A 19,776-nucleotide genomic window follows, 5' to 3' on the forward strand; every position below is an offset into this window, starting at 1 on the left:
TCCTAGGGAGGAAGCTGCTCAGTGTTCTCTGCAGGGGGAGGTTATCCCCAACGTGAAGGAAGTGAGGCCTCTGAGCCAGGCACCCCGGGAGGAGCTGCACTACTGCTTACCTTTTGCTGAGGTGGGAGATGCAGAATTATTAACCTGCTGCCAGGGGATCTATGAGGACTGCGCCCAGGAGGAGATCACCGTGGTTAGAGGAGTATCCAACAACATCCAGGCCACAAGCATACCAGTCACAGATGACGTAGTGTTTCGGGCTGCCCAGCATACTCAGCTGGGGAAGGAGGCTATCGCGGAGAAGGAGCTGTGCCCAGAAGTAGCTGCAGGTGAGCATCTGGCTTTTAAGGGGACAGAGCTGACACAGCCTGTCCTGCAGCCACCAGCGGAATTGTTTGTGATGGAGGGTCCCTCCTCAGCCCTGGACATTGAGACCAAATGCTGGACTGAAATTTGCCATGCCCCTAGTTTGGGTTTGGGGGAGGAAGGACATGACGGGGTGGTGGAAGTGCCAGGGCCAGAGCCCCTATATTGGCCTGCTGTTTGGCCCCTGTTCCTTGGGCAAAAGGGGGAGGTGGAAAGTGGTCCCTGCCCCATTGTGCCCGAGGCAAAAGTATTAGTAGGTTACAATGTTGCAGAGGGGGGGTACCCAGCATCTGAAGAGGAGGAATTGCTAACTCACTTAACATGCATAACTTATATTGTGATATTGCCCTTGCTGATTCTGCAAACCAGCCGCCTCTTCCAAGATGGGTTTGGTATGATGTCACTCTGTGGGACTCAGGTGGTGCGCCTCTAGCCCAGATTCTCTGCTCTGAATCACACTACAGGTTGTTATTGGTTCCAGAACAGCTTGGTACCGGGACTACAATAGTAGGGGAAGGAATGTGAGGTTATCAGACTCACTGTAAATCTGTAATTACTATATTTTATTAGGTGTAGTAATTAATGTACTATTTTAGTCCGTCGGTACCCTCTTATTCCCCATAGATGTTTCTATCCCCAAAATCTGTGTGTATTTCCAGATCAGATCGCTCTTGCCCTAATATGGTCTGCCAGGAAATACCCAGGAAATAATTCACCAAAAGGTTATGTCCCATTACCATACTTTTGTTCCTGCTATCACAGGAGGGTGTTAGCTGAGGGACAATCTTCACAGGGGGTGATCCAATTCCCCTGCTACCAACAGGAAGGTTGTCCACAGGGGGTGATCAGCCCATAATGTCATCAGCCGAGTATTGTTCCTGCTGTTTACATGAGGGGGATAGCTGAAGGACAATCACCACAGGGGGTGATCAAATTCCCCTGCTATCCACAGGAAGGTTGTCCACAGGGGGTGACCACCACACAACGTAATCTTGTGTTGTATTGTATCTTGCTCTGCATATCCCTGGCCACTTCCAGACTTACTGGAACCGACCCAGCAGGGGGGCAGCAGCAGATGGTCAGCTGGATATTACCTGGGGGGATGTGTCTGACTCTTGAATCCACCAATCAAGATCCACTGCAAGCCCACTTTTGGTTTGTGAACCGTGGGAATTTGAGAAGTTTTTAAAATGACTTGCAGACTAGCCAGGAGGAGATTTTGATGGACTGTCCTGGACTAAGAGGTTATGCTCTGTCTAGGTATCGTGTGGACTTTTCTGCTATTACAGCTGTGTGGATAAGTGATAGTTTGCCCTGTGGAACTGATCTGGGACTGTGACTATACAAGGACTGTCTGTTTGGGCCTGCTACCTGAATATCTTTCTACTCTGCAATTTACCTTTGCCACTGTTTATTGTCTATTTGTGCGTGCTGTGGAAAATAAACCGTTCTTCTGGTTTCATCTGCTCGGTGTCTGAGTGATTGAAGAACTCGTACCCTCACAACAAATACCATAAACTAGGTAATAAAACAGGAAAACTCCTTTCCACTATTTTAAATTCCACACGTCCCCCTATGATAGTAAATCATCTAAAAAACTCAAATGGAGAACTCACTACCTCCAATGCGCAGATTACACAAGTTATGGCTGACTTCTATAAGGACATATACTCCAATCATTCACCCCCTTCTAACGCCCCTAACACAGTTCACAGTAATACCTCCCATCCACAAGGTCCAGACTTGTGGGAAGATTTACATTACCCACAACTGCCAGATGAACTAGCACAAAGCCTAACAAATCCCATCACAGAAACTGAAGTACTCGGGTCAATAAAAGCCTTGAAAACAGTCAAAGCGCCAGGCCCAGATGGGTTCTCGGGCGACTTTTACAAAATGCATCCGGATAAAGTAGCTCCCATCCTCACATCAGTTTTTAACTCTATATTAGTCAATAGACAAATTCCTCAATATTTCAACTCTACGATCATTAAACTAATTCCCAAACCAGGAAGAGACCTAACCCTCCCGGGATCTTATCGTCCGATCTCGTTACTAAACTGTGACTACAAGTTGTTGACTAAAATACTGGCAGACAGGCTAAACCCCATCCTTCCTCATATAATCCACCAGGATCAGACCGGCTTCATTTCTGGGCGCCACTCCGTTAGAAATGTGAGGAAAGTATTAGCAGTTACACAACAATCCTTATCCCAAAACTCAGATAACATCCCCAAACTAATACTGACTGTAGATGCTGAAAAAGCATTTGATATGGTGAAATGGCCTCACCTCTACCACACCATCAAAATTTGGTATCCCACACCATTTTATCACCTTTCTTCAAACCCTATATGCCAACCCCACATCCCAAATAGCGTGTAACGGCTTTTTATCCCCTCCATTTGAAATTCAGAGAGGCACGAGGCAGGGTTGCCCCCTGTCTCCGCTTCTCTTTGCAATAGCTATGGAACCCCTCACCATAGCCTTAAGATCCTCCAGTGAGTACAAAGGTATAAATGTCCGACACGAGGAACTAAAATTAGCACTATTCGCTGATGATCTACTATTATTCATCTCGGACCCACTATCATCTGCCCAGCTGTAATGACCTTAATAAATTCCTTCGGACCTATATCAGGATACAAAATAAATGTAGATAAAACCGAAATCCTGCCCCACACACCCTTTACCCCGGAATTAACCACTCACCCCATCATTGCACAATTTAAAACTCAACCCGACAGTATCAAATACCTAGGTATAACTATAACCAAAAACCCAAACTCCATGTATAAAAGCAAATTTCACACCATTAATTAATAAAATTACCTCACAACTAGAGATATGGACGAAACTTCCGATCTCACTACTGGGCAGAGCAGCAACCCTTAAAAGCATTATTTTCCCTAAAATATTTTACAAACTACAAATGATTCCATGCATTATCCCAAACTCTGACTTACGTCTTCTTGAAAAACTAATGTCTAAATTTTTGTGGGCTGGAAAAAAACCCAGAATGTCCCTTAACAAGCTAATGCGTGCTAAACCACAAGGAGGTCTCAAAATCCCTAACTTTCTATTCTACTCCTGTTCGATCCATTTTCGATACATCGCAGACTGGATGTATAACAACACTACATATACAGACCCCAGTTTAGAGGAAAACATCTTTCACCCATTCTCCCCCAGCGCTTTACTACACTCTCCGATATCAAAAATACCCCAACATATCCAAAATCACATTATTTTCAGAGGCACGTATAATGCATGGTCCCTGATCAACCGTAAACTCCAAAGAGACCCTCATGTCTCTCCTTTTATCCCAATATGGGGGAACCCCAATTTCCCACCCTCCCTGACCAACTCTCAGTACAAAGAGTGGCAGCGTAAAGGTCTAGACCTTGCTACCAAACTTTTTGATCCAGGGGGAACCCTTCTCACATTCCAGACACTACTGGATAAATATGACTTGCGAAAAACCCAATTTTATATGTATTTACAAACACGCCATTACTTGAATTCAATATCCACTGATATCCTAACACCTAGACACCCTGATCCTTTAGAACAGACTTTCATGAAATTACACCACACCAGATTTAAAACATCTTTCATATATGACGTGCTGCTTGCCAAACTACCAGAAAGCTCACTGGAATCACTGTGCCTTTCATGGGGTAAAGACATACCTGAAGTGACCTCACCAGTATTACTGTTCAAGACATATCCGAAAGCCCTGCAAATTTTGCAGTCATCTTACCTACAAAAGGTACACTTCAAAACTATCCACCGCCTTTATATAGCCCCCGCTCAAAGCAAATACATGGCCTCTGAAGCCACGGGTGAATGCTGTAAATGCAGAATGAGCAATGCAAAATTTCTGCACTGCATTTGGGCCTGTACGAAAATACTGAGGTTTTGGCGAAAAACTCTCCACTATATAAACTCGCTCTTGAACATTCAACTACAACCCGACAAACTCGCTTGCCTCTGTCTTCATTTTCAAAACTGGAATATAACTCCGCCAGCTTCAAAATATATACCTCTTATTATCGTAATCCTGACAGTAGCAAAAAAAATCATCCTTACACATTGGATATCCCCCACTACCCCAACATTAAGTGAACTTAAGAGCAAACTGTTCCAGATTCTTTTATTTGACAAACGCTCACTGATGCTCGACTTGTATGAAAACACAGATGCTTTCCTTAATAAATGGAGACCGTTTATAGAATCCCTAGAATTAACCCAAAGAACACAGGTGTTGACATGCATAGACAATTACATTCTCCACACTAAGGGCCTTATTTTGGTTCATTCTTTCTGACAAAATCCTTCTTAGATGGACAAAACCATGTGCACTGCAGGTGGGGCAGATGTAACATGTGCAGAGAGAATTAGATTTGGGTGGGGTTTTACTTCAAAGTGAGATCTATATTGCAGTGTAAAAATAAAGCAGTCAGTATTTTCCCTGCACAGAAACAAAATTACTCACCCAAATCTAATTCTCTCTGCACATGTTACATCCGCCCCCCCTGCAGTGCACATGGTTTTGTCCATCTAAGAAGGATTTTGTCAGAAAGAATGAACCAAAATAAGGCCCAAAGAGACACCAGCCTGTGGAGCTCAACCTCAACTTCCCCCGATTATGAAGCCGCATAACCCCTCCTAACCCCTCCCACCACCATTTCTTTGTCGCGTGTCTGAATTGACCTATTGTTATTACCTTATTTCTCTATTTCCTACACACTATCTGTCTTATTTCCAAAATGTTATGTGGTAAATTTTTATATCAGATGAACGAAATTTCTTGTCCGGAAGTTAATAATAATGGTGAAAGGGGGTATTTCACCTTGAATTTCATTGGATTTTCATTAGAAATATTTTGCCAGAATTCTGTAGTTTAAAGATATTGTAATCTGGTATGTACAATTCAATGCACATTGGATCCGAACCCTGATTGTCTTATGACAGATTGTACCACACTGTGTTACATCTACATATACATTTATATGAATGCTTTATTTGTCTTCAATTTATGAGAAATTAATAAAAAACTTTTTAAAACCAAAAAAAAACTTGGATCTGAGGCACTTCAATGCTATCTTTAATGGCAGCATTGAATAGGTGAGTGCAGATATTTTCCCTGTTGGGAAATATTGGCACATATTGAATACCCCCCTTTTAGTTCCATACACACTATGCGATTTTCATTAATGATAATCCCAATAATTATATTGGTAACTATATGATTAATATAAATTAGAAGCTATAAGCTTGGAGTGAGGGGATAAATTTAAGTCTTTGACAACAATTAAAAACAAGAAAGCCAAAAAACATATCTAATTAAAGCACAAGCTTCAATACAATATTTATTCTCCCTGGAAAATTCATAGCGGTCCTATTATTTATTTTGTTACATTTTTGAAAATAAAGGATTGACATCATATTGAAATAAGTTTCCTGATCACACGGGATGTCCCCAGTTCACAAGCCAATCAAATGTTGTGTTCTTGAGTGATGTAGTATTATGTCCAGGTTTGGATACAGTCAAGAAAACGTGATATGTGACCATGTTTGACATTGGCCCATGTGCGTAACCACAGAGGACAGAAGAAGGGAAAGGTCCCCAATGCTCAGTAGTAGTAACATGTGGCTACTGTAAAGCGAATGCTGGGAGATTGTGAGGGAAACAAATCTTTATATGAATGAAAGTACATACACATTTCAAAGGGATCATTTTAAGCATGACTCAAAAATAGTACTTTAACTGTCTTACCGTAATGCTCTCAACCCAAAATACACAAACAGTTCCTTTCCCAAGGTCTCCACCCCAGTGTAGGTACTTGAAGTCAAAGACTGTAGAATGCAGTTACTTGGTGCAGTAGGAACATTGGTAGATGGTTTCTATAAATATAATGTGGGGTGGTAAAGGGAAAAAAAAAAACATTCTATTAAAAAATGGAAGCACTATTTTTTTCTTAAAAGTTCAATAGGTATTAACCCTTTGCGTGCCAAGTGAAAATGTCAAAATAGGTGTGAAAATTGCCAAGCAAACATTTTTATTCGTTTCCGGGAAAGGGGAGTTGGGAAGATACTGGTGCACAAGCACTGGACAGCAAATTAACAAAGCAATGAGAAAATCCACAATACTGCAATGGGATGCCTGGGTATATATAGCTTATGGAGGTGCTCCCCCGAGAGTCTGCTTTTTAGAAAAATATGTTTAAAAATATGTTTATACACACAAAGACACTGACAAAACAAAAAACATATTGGAGGTAGAAATAATTATTTGGTGAATACATTTCTACCCAATGCTACCTTTCAGAAATGTATCAATAGTTTGTTTGGTGTACACAAATATTCAATATGCACACTTCAGTTTCTGACAAGGTAGACTGGCACACATTGGTTGATAGTCATTAGGTATCCTAGTTTGTTTGGTCTACCTTGTCAGAAACTGAAGTGTGCATATTGAATATTTGTGCACACCAAAACAACTATTGATACATTTCTGAAAGGTAGCACTGGGTAGAAATGTATTCACCAAATAATTATTTCTACCTCCAATATGCTTTTTGCTTTGTCAGTGTCTTTGTGTGTATATTTTATTCTGCTAAAAAACATTTTGAAAAACATTACAAGTTCAGTTTTAAACCTATTTTTCTAAAATGCAGTGCCCACAAAAAATGAGTACTTTTTTTCTTTTCTCTACCAGTAAACATTTTTATTCATCATAATGAAAATATATAGAAAATATAATTATTATAATTTTTTTTTTTTACGCAACATTTTTTATTTGAATTTATACAACAAACGTGAGGGACTATGGCATCTCTCACAAAGATGTTGGCAGTCAAAGGGTTAAAAACATTACAATGTGGGGTGCAAATATATATTTAGGAATTTAAAAAAATTCTACAGATGTGTCCGTGTTCATCTTAAAAGCTATTTGTGGCAAACGCAAGTTTTTTTGCAAATAGTGTGCCTGCGACTGTTCACAGGCACGAGCTTACACACCCACTTGCATAGGAATACATGGAGGGTATGTATGCCAGGACTATTCACAGCACTCTGAGGATAGTCGCTGTGGTAATGCACACACACACACACACACACACACGGCAGGAGGAAAACTGCAAGATGAACAAGGAGCACACCTGCATATATTGTTTCTGAAAAATACAATTGACATTTTAATAAATTCAATGCAGCAACAGTGAACTTATGCAATATGGGATACGGTCATATTGTCTACAGCATTTAGGTTACAAGCATTACGTCTACACCACTAGGTCGACAAGACTGAAGGTCGACATGACTGAAGGTCGACAGGGTCATTAGGTCGACATGGGGTCATTTGACTGTTTTATGAGTCGACATGTGCCGACAGGCGGTATTTCATGCCCTACCATCCACTAGGGCGCGGTGCTATGTTGACTGTGTCGACGCTTGAAAAAATGAAAAAAAACATTGGTACTTGTGTAGTTTCACAGCGCCAGTATGGCGCCGTGCGTCTGAGTCCCCTTGCGGGGCTCGCTACGCTCGCCCACGCTGCGGGGCTCGGTGGCTCGCTACGCTCGCCACGCTATTTATAATCAACTCCATGCCAACATGGATAGTGGGGGTATGAACTATCCATGTTGGCATGGAGTTAAGTGACTTTTTTTTAACATAGTTTGTGGCGAGCGTAGAACCCGGAAGTAGCATGGCGCCATGCTGGCGCCGTGAAACTACACAAGTACCAAAACATTTTTTGAAAGAAAAAAAACATGTCGACTTTTTCACTGTCGACCTAATGACCCTGTCGACCTTATACCTGTCGACCTAATGACCCTGTCGACCTTCAGTCAGGTCGACCTAAATGCAAGTCGACCTAATGGTGTAGACCTAAATGCAGTCTGATGAATGATCCCATTCCGTAGTTTACGTGGGTGACGACAGCCTGTTGCATTGGCAGAGAGGTGATATTTTCTGGTGCAAACAAAAGCGTGTTCAGAAGGAGAGCCGTTGCAGCCGATTGAAGTCAAATGCAGCCACTACGACCTCAATTATGGCTGGCCTGGCTTCCCAGCTATGCTGTGCAGCTGGTAATGTGCACAACACCACAGGGTGGGACCCTGCATGCTGCTGAATTAGACACAGTGAGCATAAATGTAATACCCTGGTACTGCAATAGTTTTATCATGCATAGCTAGGGCTATATCCTGTGCACTGATTGGGAGAAGTTTGGAGATCAGGCAGTGATCACATGCAAGCCTCCTGCAGAGGGGGAAGACAGGAAGTTTAAGTTAGAAAGCAGCAGATTCAGCACAAGTCTGGAGTGAAGGAGAAGGTGCATGGATGGTTGCTGGGACCATGGAATGGCTAGCTGTCATTTCCATGGTCCCTAGGGATGGCCATCGGAGTGGCACCGACCCGGGCCACTCTCTCTGCTCCTGCTGTCTGCCCTGCAGTGCACACACGGCCACACAACTCATGCAGCACAGTGAGCTGCTGCCATACACGTCCCACGTACACGCCGCCGGGTGGCCAATCATAACTGCGCTGCAGCTGAATGACAGACCAAGTGACCACTCAGACCTGCCGCATCATCATCATTCATCACTGGCGGCTGGCCCTGCCAAAGAAGGATAGCCGCGACGCAAACTGCACAGTCTGTGACACTGTGAGACTGGCTGACTGAGACAATGAGTGGTAGTAGCCGGGCAGCAGGAAAAAAAAAATAATCGCCATCAGATGCCGTCCATCAATGGCATAAAACTATTTGACCCTCACCTATCGATGCCCAAAACATCGAGCACTAGGTCCAGGCCATTGATGTTTTGGGAACATCGATAGTCGATGGCCATTCCTAATGGTCCCCAGCTTTGGAAATAGCAGTCATGAGTTGCACCCCTTCTATGGAGAAAGCAGCAGCACATGTGGGTGCTTTTCTGCAGAGATATATAAGGAGAATGCAGCCCCTCACAGCACATGTGGGGAGTGCTGCCAGTCCCAGCAAGGCACCTGAGAGAGAGAGAGATCGCAGTGTGAGAGCAGCAGTACTCAGAGTCCAGTGAGAGGGTGATGCCCACCTGTAGAGGTGCCCTAGAAGAGTGCCAGGTGTGAGTCTCAGGAGAGGATGTATCTGGGTGAGTGGTCGAAACCACGCGGCATGCTGAGTAGCCCCCTATTGACAAGAGTCCTTGTTATGTATGAGAGAGACCGTAACCTGTGATGTGTAGCACTACTGGTCCCAGGATGCCCTGGTATGAACTGCTGTTCGCCATACTGTATTTATGCCACTGCAATTAAGTGATGTGCTGGAGGAGGTGCCTTGATGTAACCGATATGATTAATGTGCTGGAGGAGATGGCGTGATAAGTGACCGATGTAACCATTATGCTTTGTGCTGGAGGAGAGTGTTCAGAAGTGATCCCTGCTAGATGTTAAATAAACTGTTTATTGCTGTTTTATGAGATGGCCTAGCGCCCAATTCTTTCTGCGCTGCACTGACACATGTAGTCCACTCCCACAAAGGGATGAGGCTGGAGAGAGACAGGTGTGGCAAATGAGCCATGGGCTGACCAGTCTGTATCTATTGGGGAGGGATAGGGGGCTCCAGAAACAGGAGTGTACCGGGCCCCAAGATTTCTGTTGCCAGCCCTGGATACAAGTATATAGCAAATTCCTGTCTATTAGCAGTTGGTGAATACATGTATATAGCTAGGTCATGCTTAAACAATTATTTTCACCTTGAAAAAGGGCCAAATGTAATAGGGTGAGAGTTTCAGAAAGTGAGAGATTTGGGGAGAGTTTTCCCATGTTTTTGAAAGCAGCAATCAATTACACTGCAAAACCAGGTTGATTTTGCCATGTAATTGATTGCTGCTTTAAAAAAACATTGATGAGCTGCCGGGATTATAAAGAAACCTTTATGCATCTAGAACCCATTATTCGCAAGTAAAATGGACTGTGAGCATCAGGCTATTTCTGTTATACAACCTCCACACTGATATAAATATACCCCGAGTGAGTTTTTGCACTGCAATATCCATGCAAGCACCCTCCTGCTTATCCACATGAACAGATGAATAAGGGATTTCTCCTGGGCTTTCTAATCCACATCACCATGGCTATACCTTATATCGGGAGTGGTCATTTTGACTTTATGTATCAGTTGAACATCTGTGTCATCAACTCTGCTCTGATACTGTCCATTTAATTTTATATGTTTTCCTTTGATGTATTCCTCATCACGTGGGATTCCGCCAACTCTTGAGAGTTCTCCATGAAAATTCCAGATAACACAAAAGTCTAAAAGTACTTAATCCAACGTGAGAACTGTTGGCGCAAACTTTTCCTGTATTTCTGTTTTGTGCTTAAACAATACTGGCTACACAAACACAAGTGTACAGGTACCCACACAGATATAACTCTAATCTGAATGCAATACTTCACACAACCACATCACAATTCTGGGCTAGTTTACCACAGTAGTAAATAATAGATGTCCAGTAATCAAGTAGAACCAAATAAATATTACAAATATAAAGGGAAAATGGAAGATACAGATTGGAAAAGTACAGTATATCTTTAGTTAGGTCAATTTTAATATGACAGATTGTCTCAAGCTGCAACCACAGTTCTTCATTGGAATAACTGTTATATTTGGATATAGCTAATGTAAATCAATGTGCACCAAGTTCCATTCTAAAATCTGTTTTTCCTGTTACAAAAAAAGTAAGTAAAAAATAAGAACTTACTCCAACGTCCAATAACCCTGCATGTCACATATAGATGTGCCCACATCCATCTTTGCTGTAGTCTCGCCATTCAGCCCCTCTTGTCTCGCATGTCTAGAGTTTTTTGCATCTTGATCGCAACACATGGTGACTAGCACATACAAGGAGGCTGCTGATTCATTTCATGTATGACACTTGTATATCTATCTGTCTGCAATTGAGTCTCAAGGTCCCCCCATACACAGGTCCAATTTGGCCTGTTCTCATCTGATTCCGACGGATTGAGCTGACTGATCAAAGGAAAACTGTCCAAATCGGATGTGTTTAGACAACCAATCCCTGGCCCCGTGCACATCGGATTGGATCTAGAGATCATGTGTGCTGCACATATGATCTCTGAATTCGGCCCCCTCCCGGCAGCAGGGAACAGGGTCACATGCGATACATCACATGGGATCCTGCCGTCTGGGAAGGTCCCGGGTGGCTCAAAGGAGACCTGACGGACATACACTGCAGCGAGACATGGTAGCAGTATATGGCCACCTTTAGGGGTTAAATTTAGCAATGCTTCTAAAAATCTAAATAGGAGATGTTGGCCATAGCAACCAGATGTTTTCTATCATTGTCTAGGATGCAATAGAGAAATGATAGAGAATCTGATTGGTTGTTATGGGCAACATCAACGATTTTTCTTTTTTAGAAGCCTTAGTACATTTACCCCTTTGAATATGTAGATGAAGCACTAAAATCTAGCAGTTGCAGCTTGTGCGTTCTAGTAGTGTTGCATTAGGATGCATTTTCAGCGAATGAAAATGCCCAACATTAGCAGAGCTGCAAAGGACCTGGTGATTGCCTGGCGTATTAAGGATAGATTTATTATGATACCCCTGTATATGTATACACCATTCCATAATTTTTGATCTTGTGCACACATTAATAATAATAATGTTACACAGAACAAAGATATTACTGCATCCATATAACATCCCGTTAAATTTACTAAACAGCAGAAAGATTTATATCTATCTCTCCTGGCCAATTTTCAGGTTATAAATTATCTCTCCCCTGTTCTCTCATCCATCACGCGCTATTCAAGTAATATGGTGATTGGACAGCAGAAACAGGGTGAGCACTAAGATATTCAATTTCCCTCTCTATACAAAAGAGATTCTGCACTCTTAAGTGTGCTGGCACAGGAAACCAATATTGGAATTTCTATATTGTAGCTAATCAAAAATTGTTACATACTTGCCCATAGAGAAGAGTATTGTTTGTTTTTTTTGTTTGTTTTTTATAAAAGGAACGTTACAAATGTTGCGTGCAGCACTAATATGAACATTGGTGCAATTTAGCCATTTATTTATTTTTGACATATTACCCAAATAGAATTCTCTCTGCTGCAATCAGGGGTGCAGTCATTTGCTTTTTAGATTAATGTTGGTTTGTCTGTGTGTTTTGTATGTAATGTAATTTGTGCTTATCATGTCTTGGATAGCATATACTGTCCTTTGATCACAATTCTTCTGAGTTAAAAACGAATTAAAAGTTAAGGGTACTTGTTTCCTAGCACGGCCACAAAGATCTTGATCGTGGGCATCGTGAGGAAAAATCGGGGGCATCGCGGCCATCGCATGCACTAAAAAATCGGGTGCGATGCCCGCGATTTCCCCATAGGGAACAATGTTAAATACCTCAATTTACCCGCGATGCCCCCGATTTCCCATAGGAATCAATGTTAAATGGCTCAATTTACCCAAATCATCATAGGGAACAATGGGAATCGGGCCAGAAAACCCAAAAAACACCGCTGAACACTGAAATGTCCCCCCAAAAGTAGTTGACGCCACCCCACGATCAACGCAAACCCGAAGCGTGGCGAGCGCAGGCGGTACGCGTCCTCCGACCTTTTCATACCCCCACTATCCACGTCGGCGTGGAGTTGAGAATAGAATAGTGTGGCGAGCGCAGCGAGCCACCGAGCCTGAAGCGTGGCGAGCGCAGCGAGCCCCACGAGGGGACGCGGATACCTGTGAAGCCCGCGAAGGGACGCGTTTACCTGTGAAGGTATCCGCGTCCCCTCGCCACGCTTCGGGCTCGGTGGCTCGCCACACTATTCTATTCTCAACTCCACGCCGACGTGGATAGTGGGGGTATGAAAAGGTCGTAGGACACGTACCGCCGCCCCTCGCGGGCTCGCTGCGTTTGCCACGCTTCGGGTTCGCGTTGATCGTGGGGTGGCGTCAACTACTTTTGGGGGGACATTTCACTGTTAAGGGGTGTTTTTGGGGTTTTCTGGCCCATTTACCATTGTTCCCTATGATGATTTGGGTAAATTGAGCCATTTAACATTGATTCCTATGGGAAATCGGGGGCATCGCGGCTAAATTGAGGCATTTAACATTGTTCCCTATGGGGAAATCGGGGGCATTGCATCTGGACCATTTAAGCTTTTTTTAGCCGCATACGACGCGACATTGACTTTTTTCAATGCATTTCAAAGGGAAAATCGGGGGCATCGCGTCGGTCGCAGACCACTAAAAATGACACCCGATGCCCGCGATTGTGGCCGTGCTAGGAAACAAGTACCAAGTTAAGTTTTAAATTTAATAACCTAATCACCAAAAACAATCACCTAGATAACAAATACACCTATAACATCTACCAAGCGTGCCCCCCAAAAAAGTCTTCTTTTCTTTCTTCTACATGTGTTATTCAGTCTATTTCTGACTTGGGGGAGCACCTCCAACCTCTCAAAAATAGCACTGACATTTGTCGGGCTATACAAATAAGGATTTGGAACTGTACAAATAAATCCACCTTGCATTTTGATCAGTTATAGGTCTTTGACAAAGAGGAGAATCCTGTGCGGGTACTAACCAAAAATTCACCTACATTTACTAAAGTGCAAGATGAGGTGCTAGATAAAAGGACTGGTTGCTATGGGCAACATCCCACTTCTAAAAACTAGAACTTACCCCTCTAGTGTCACCTTTTTCTCCATCCTGTGCTGAGCATGCAACACTTCAGAATGATTCCTGCACCGCACAGAAATACACATAAATAGCCAAGTATGGCTTCCTCACCAAGGTACAGATGCAAGTGAATCTTTGCAGCTCATTAAACGCACTTGCTCATTTATGTTGTTTCCCAAGATCCTTTAAGTCTTCTAGGAATTGAAAGTAACCGGTGTATATATCTGAAAAGGTCAATGATCTAAACATATGGGAACAGCTAGACTAGCTTGATTTAGAGTTTGCCCAGGCAGCAGTCACAGCCACTTTATTCACCCAAATAGGTCACCTTGTTAACATTCCAAATACTAGTAACAGATTTACAAGATACAGTGCACTAAGGAAGCATATTTTTATTTTTTTGCATAAGATAACAAGGTCTCTAAGTTCTCCCCATGGTCTTGGCACCGGTGTATAAAAGGAGCCCTAATAGGAAAGATTGATTATGAAGTCTAGACCGGTTCTGTTATCATACTTTCTGGTTTATACAGTCATTTTTCAAAAAAATGTACGCTACTCAACTAAATTGATAACCTCCATGGCATCCCTTTTGAGAGCCATTTCACAGTTAAATTACCCTTTTCAGCTACCACCATTATATCTGAGGCTGCACCGCCGGAATATTTGTTTTAATAATTTAATGTAATGAAATCAGTTACAAATCACCTCTTGCAGTCATAACCATGCAAAATGTCCCCTAAATATCCAGGAGGGATACAGGATACAGTGATGTATAAGCCGAGCTTCTCAAATTCTTTGAGGCTGTGTGCAATTTAAAAGTCTAAATAGCAGACAGAGGCATAACAGATGGCGAAAAGCTATGGACCTCAGATAAGAAAAGGATATTATGTAAAAGAAGCTCCAGGTCTCACTAATGGACTATAGCAATCGTCTGCAGTCTTTCATTCCGAGCCCAGGTAATTACAAAACCACTATTGGCATATGCTTTGGTATACAGCATGGTCAATTACTTCCCCCTCAGCACTGAGAACAAACTAGTAATTAAAGTTGAAGCCAACATCACTTTAAATACTCTTTCAAATGTAAGGACTGCAGAGCATTGTAGCAGAGTGCATGGCAATTTCTAAAGATGAAAGTGGCCTAATAACAATAATTAGAGATATAAAATATGTGAGCTTAAAGTATATACACTATTGTGAAGTTTACTAGGCTGCAGTCAATCACAGTCCCTCTAGCTCAGGAAAATCCAAACTATGGCCCTCCAGCTGTTGCGAAACTACACATCCCAGCATGCCTTGCAATCTTTCAGCTTTCCCTAATAGCAAAACTGTGGCAAGGCATGATGGGACTTGTAGTTTCACAACAGTTGGAGGGCCATAGTTTGGACATGACTGCTTCTAGCCAATGGGGCTCCTACATCTACAATGTATTTTTCCCAATGTTAGTAATTATTTTTAACTCGATGGCAGTGTTCCCACACTGGCCACCTTAGAAGCGATGGTTCTTCCCATGTACAGCACAAACATGGGTCTACCTCACACAGGTTACATAAAGATGTCCGGCGGTCAGGATGTCAGCAGATAGAATACAGACGCCTGCATTCTGGAGGAGGTAATCCCATTAGAACACATTTTCTCAAACCCGATCCTCATAATCCCACACAGTGCACGTTTTCCATGTCTGCTCACAAGTGAAATATCTCCACCTACCAGATCTTTTGAAATGTGTCAGTGAGTATTAAGTGCACCTGCCGGGTGACCTGGAAAACGTGAACTGTGTGACCTAGTTTGAGAACCACTGCACTATTGAATATCTGAAATTCAATGTGTGTTGAATCTGACTTAGAATGTTAGGGAGTGGGCTGACTTGGAGGTTACCTGGACTTGGTGGGTAACCGATAACCTTGGCCAAAATTATATATATTGAAAAAAAAAAAGTTTATATATTTAAATTGCTAAACTTATTAGAATTCTAATAAGTAATGTTTGAATAGCGCACCACACCTGCAATCTCCCTCAATCTGAGGATTGCTCAAATAATGGATGTTCCAATACTGGGGTCCATCCTATTAGCCGTGGATAATTCGCAAGTGCAATTCATCATGGCACCGGACGCACTTTACAGCCCACGGAATTCGCCAAAAAACACTCGCTGCTCCAGATAGTTGAGACACATTATAAGCGAATTCTGGCCTGCGAAGGATGCAAAAATCAGGTGCCCTTGGAACAGCACCTGAATCACACCTCACACCCTTCGCAAGTCTTAGGATCGCCCCACTGTGTCTTATAACACGGCAAAGGATGAAATGAGCATGCAAGCGGAGTCTTAACAGTGCTGTCCTAAAAACACTGCTTTGTGTTTTCAGATAAAGCCTGTCTCGCACAGAATATAGCCATACGCACTTGCTTCTGCAGGATGGCTGACAGTGCCGGAGGATGCCATGCTGTATTCAGCAGCATGGTACAGCTAGATATATCTCCTGAGTAGGGATGGACATTGCACTGCACTGTTTCTTAACCATCGATCATTTTGTTTCGATGGTAGTACTTTTACCATTCGATGGTGGCATTCAGATTTTTACTGCCATTAAATCGTAAACATTCGATGGTGATTTGATGGTCCTGCCCCCCCCCCCCCAGCTAGCCATGCTGCAGCGCTTCTGTGCAAGCATAGCCGTGCTGAAGATATGTGCGCATGCGCTAAAAAGGAAAAAAAAATTGTGAATATTATTTTGATGCAATGGTCAGTTATCATTGCATCAAAAGATTAGACGGCAGAAGTCCAGCTATCGTTAGAAGTAGGGATGGACATTGCAAGCCCACCATCAGAGTGACCCTGCAGCAGGGACGACCAGAAGGCATCATTAACAAAAGGGGGGCCTACATATAGGGCATATACATTAGACGACATGGTCGATATATTGTTTGGATCAGCATTGGAACGACATATTGTCTAGTGTGTACATGGTTTTTTCCTCCCTCCAGTGCCTGAGAATGTTGACATGTTGCCTGTGATTATTTTGTCAATACCGACATCATAACAGTTGACACTGTGTTGTCAGCATCGTTATGGCCACTGGCCTTAATTCACTTGTATGCCAAGCCGATGATTAGTGCACAAGCCCTAAAGCAGCCCATACACGTCCCGATGCGGCCGTGCGTTATGGGCTGCAATAGCAGGGATCACATTGCATTGCATGTGCATGCAATGCGATGCAATTTGATGAAACCTAAGTACAAAAAGTATGTGCAAGCACATACTTTTTGTACGGTGCGATGAGGTGCGCACCTCCAAAGCACACATCGGCTCAGCACGCTTAGCAGCATGTATGGGCAGCTTAAGGAGATGCTTCACATGTGCAAAATGGGTCTTGCATCCTCACCCGCATCATCCCAAGACCCAGTCCCCTTATAGCCCATACATTAGTCTGAGGTATCACATGCAGTTTTGCATGCAATACCTTGGAAACTCCCTGTTGAATAGATCACAAATGATACATTGTATGTGTATGATGTATCACATTTAATCCCATTCACAGTGCCAGGATTCAATGTATCCTGGTGCATCAGTGACAATCTGCAGATCCAATCCGACATGCACGGGTCCGTGCATCAGATTATAATGTAAGTCCAGTATATGAAATACAATTTGACATTTGTCACACAATTTATCAGCCAGATGTGTCGAAATCTTGTAGAATAATTGTACTAATGTATGGGGGCCTTAAGTCTTTGTCTGCTTCTGGCATTGAAGGTTTATGGACCTCAGAGATTACTCACATAACGGATTGTAGCGGATCACACGATGAGTTATCTATGTACATCAGACGCCTCCTGCTGCATTAGGGTATGTGGTCACTGGGTAGAGAATATCTGGGTTGACAGGGACTAGGTCGACACCTTGAAATGGTCAACATTGACAAGATGTCCTTATGGTCAACTTTTCACTTTTTTTTTTTTTTTAAAGGTGGTTTCCATACCTTACTATGCAAGTGGGCATACAGTGGGAACATAATAGTGTGCGCAGCAAGGCGCCATGCCCTTGCATGGCGAGCGCAGCGTGCCATGCAAGGGGACACATTACACTTATACGGTGTCCATGTCTAACTAGACACCAAAACGTGAAAAACTCAGGTCAACCATGTCTATTTTGACCATAAGCTTGTGCCAACTTTTTGTCAATATCAACATTGGGTATGTCAACCATTTCAAGGTGTCAACCATTAGTGGTCGACCAAGCCATTGTATACCATTTATACGGAATCGGGACATCTGTCAGAATGAACTTAGGTCTACAGTCATTAGGTCGACCCCACTAGGTCGACTGGCAGGAAGGTCGACCTGACAAGCTCGACATGACTTAAGGTCGAATTTGCATAAAGGTCAACATGAGGAAGGTCGACTGGTCATAAGGTCGACATGGGTTTTTCACTGTTTTTTTATCCGAATGTCGACACAGTCAACATGGACACAGTTGGCAATGTGAATCGGACCCTCGCAGCGCTCGCTTCACTCGCGATGCTTCGGGCACGGTGCCTCGCTGCGCTCGGCACACTATTTTATTCTCCCACCACGCCCTAGTGGATGGTAGGGCATGAAATACCGCCTGTCGGCACATGTCGGCTCAAAAAACAGTGAAAAACCCATGTCGACCTTATGACCAGTCAACCTTCCTCATGTCGACCTTTATGCAAATTCGACCTTAAGTCATGTCGACCTTGGCCCATGTCGACCTTAAGTCAGGTCGACCTTCCTGCCAGTCGACCTAGTGGGGTCGACCTAAGTTCATTCTAATAGATGACCGCATCCCATTTATACCTTAACCCTGCATTAGCACATAGCTGTAGGGTATTGCACAGCTGTGCCTGTATGTAATTGTGACAACTCTGAAACCAGCCCATTGTTTTCACATTCATCCCATCTAGGGTGACATCTAGCGTCCGCACTTCCAGTATGTATGTACAGTATGTATGCTGCTGGGTTGCACAGGACTGTGCGATGCGGCTGTGCTTGTACCTGTACACACTGTAACTGCAGCTGTCTGTATGTAATGTGTGCAGCGTTCAGACAATATAATACAACAGAGGGCGCCCGGCATAGTTACAGTACCTTGCTGCTAACCGCACTGCCCCGCAGCTCCACCACACGCTGACCCCGGGCAACCCGGGCCCGGATCTTCTCCCCGTTCAGCGTGCACCCCGGACCCTCCACCATAGTGACGGCGGCGGCGTCCCGGGCCCAATACTACTGCTGTACTGCCGCTGCTCCCAGTGCGGTAATACTACGCTTACATAACAGTGGGGATTGGAATTCAAAATGTGGCGCCAGGTAGTAGGACCCGACTCCCGCGCCGCACCCCAAGCACGCAGCCTGCTGATTGGCCGGCAGCGGGAGGGGAGTGCAGTGAAATACGTGCCCCCAGCTGTCATATGACGCGTCTGCCTGTGTCTCCGTCTCCCCGGCTCCGAGCCCCACACAGCTGCACACTGGTAGCCGGATCAGTGGGTGTGTGTGACCTGTGTTTAGCTGTATACATGCAGCAGGAGCAGCTCAATGTGGCAGTGTCTGCAATGCATTCTGCGGAGGGTGCCATGGGAGTCATAGGGTTAAATGTACTTAAACTTCTAAGAATGAAAACGTTTCATTTCTCTCTTGTATCCTAGAACGTAAAAGACTGAGGGGTGGATTTATCATTGTGAGGCTAAT

The 19,776-nt window shown here is 43.5% G+C and overlaps 1 protein-coding gene across 1 annotated transcript in view; it reads right to left on the minus strand.

Moving 5' to 3' along the window:
- Positions 1 to 19,429, minus strand: part of NEIL3 (nei like DNA glycosylase 3) — a 46,011-nt gene extending 26,582 nt beyond the window's left edge. The window contains 2 exon segments of the mRNA XM_083170778.1: positions 6,149 to 6,276; positions 19,180 to 19,429. Coding sequence (XP_083026904.1) covers positions 6,149 to 6,276; positions 19,180 to 19,284 — 233 coding nt within the window. The 5' untranslated portion in view covers positions 19,285 to 19,429.
- Between the last annotated feature and the right edge of the window lie 347 nt (positions 19,430 to 19,776).

This window comes from Crinia signifera, chromosome 1 (genome assembly GCF_055691185.1).
Source record: "Crinia signifera chromosome 1, ASM5569118v1, whole genome shotgun sequence".
NCBI classification, from domain to species: domain Eukaryota; kingdom Metazoa; phylum Chordata; class Amphibia; order Anura; family Myobatrachidae; genus Crinia; species Crinia signifera.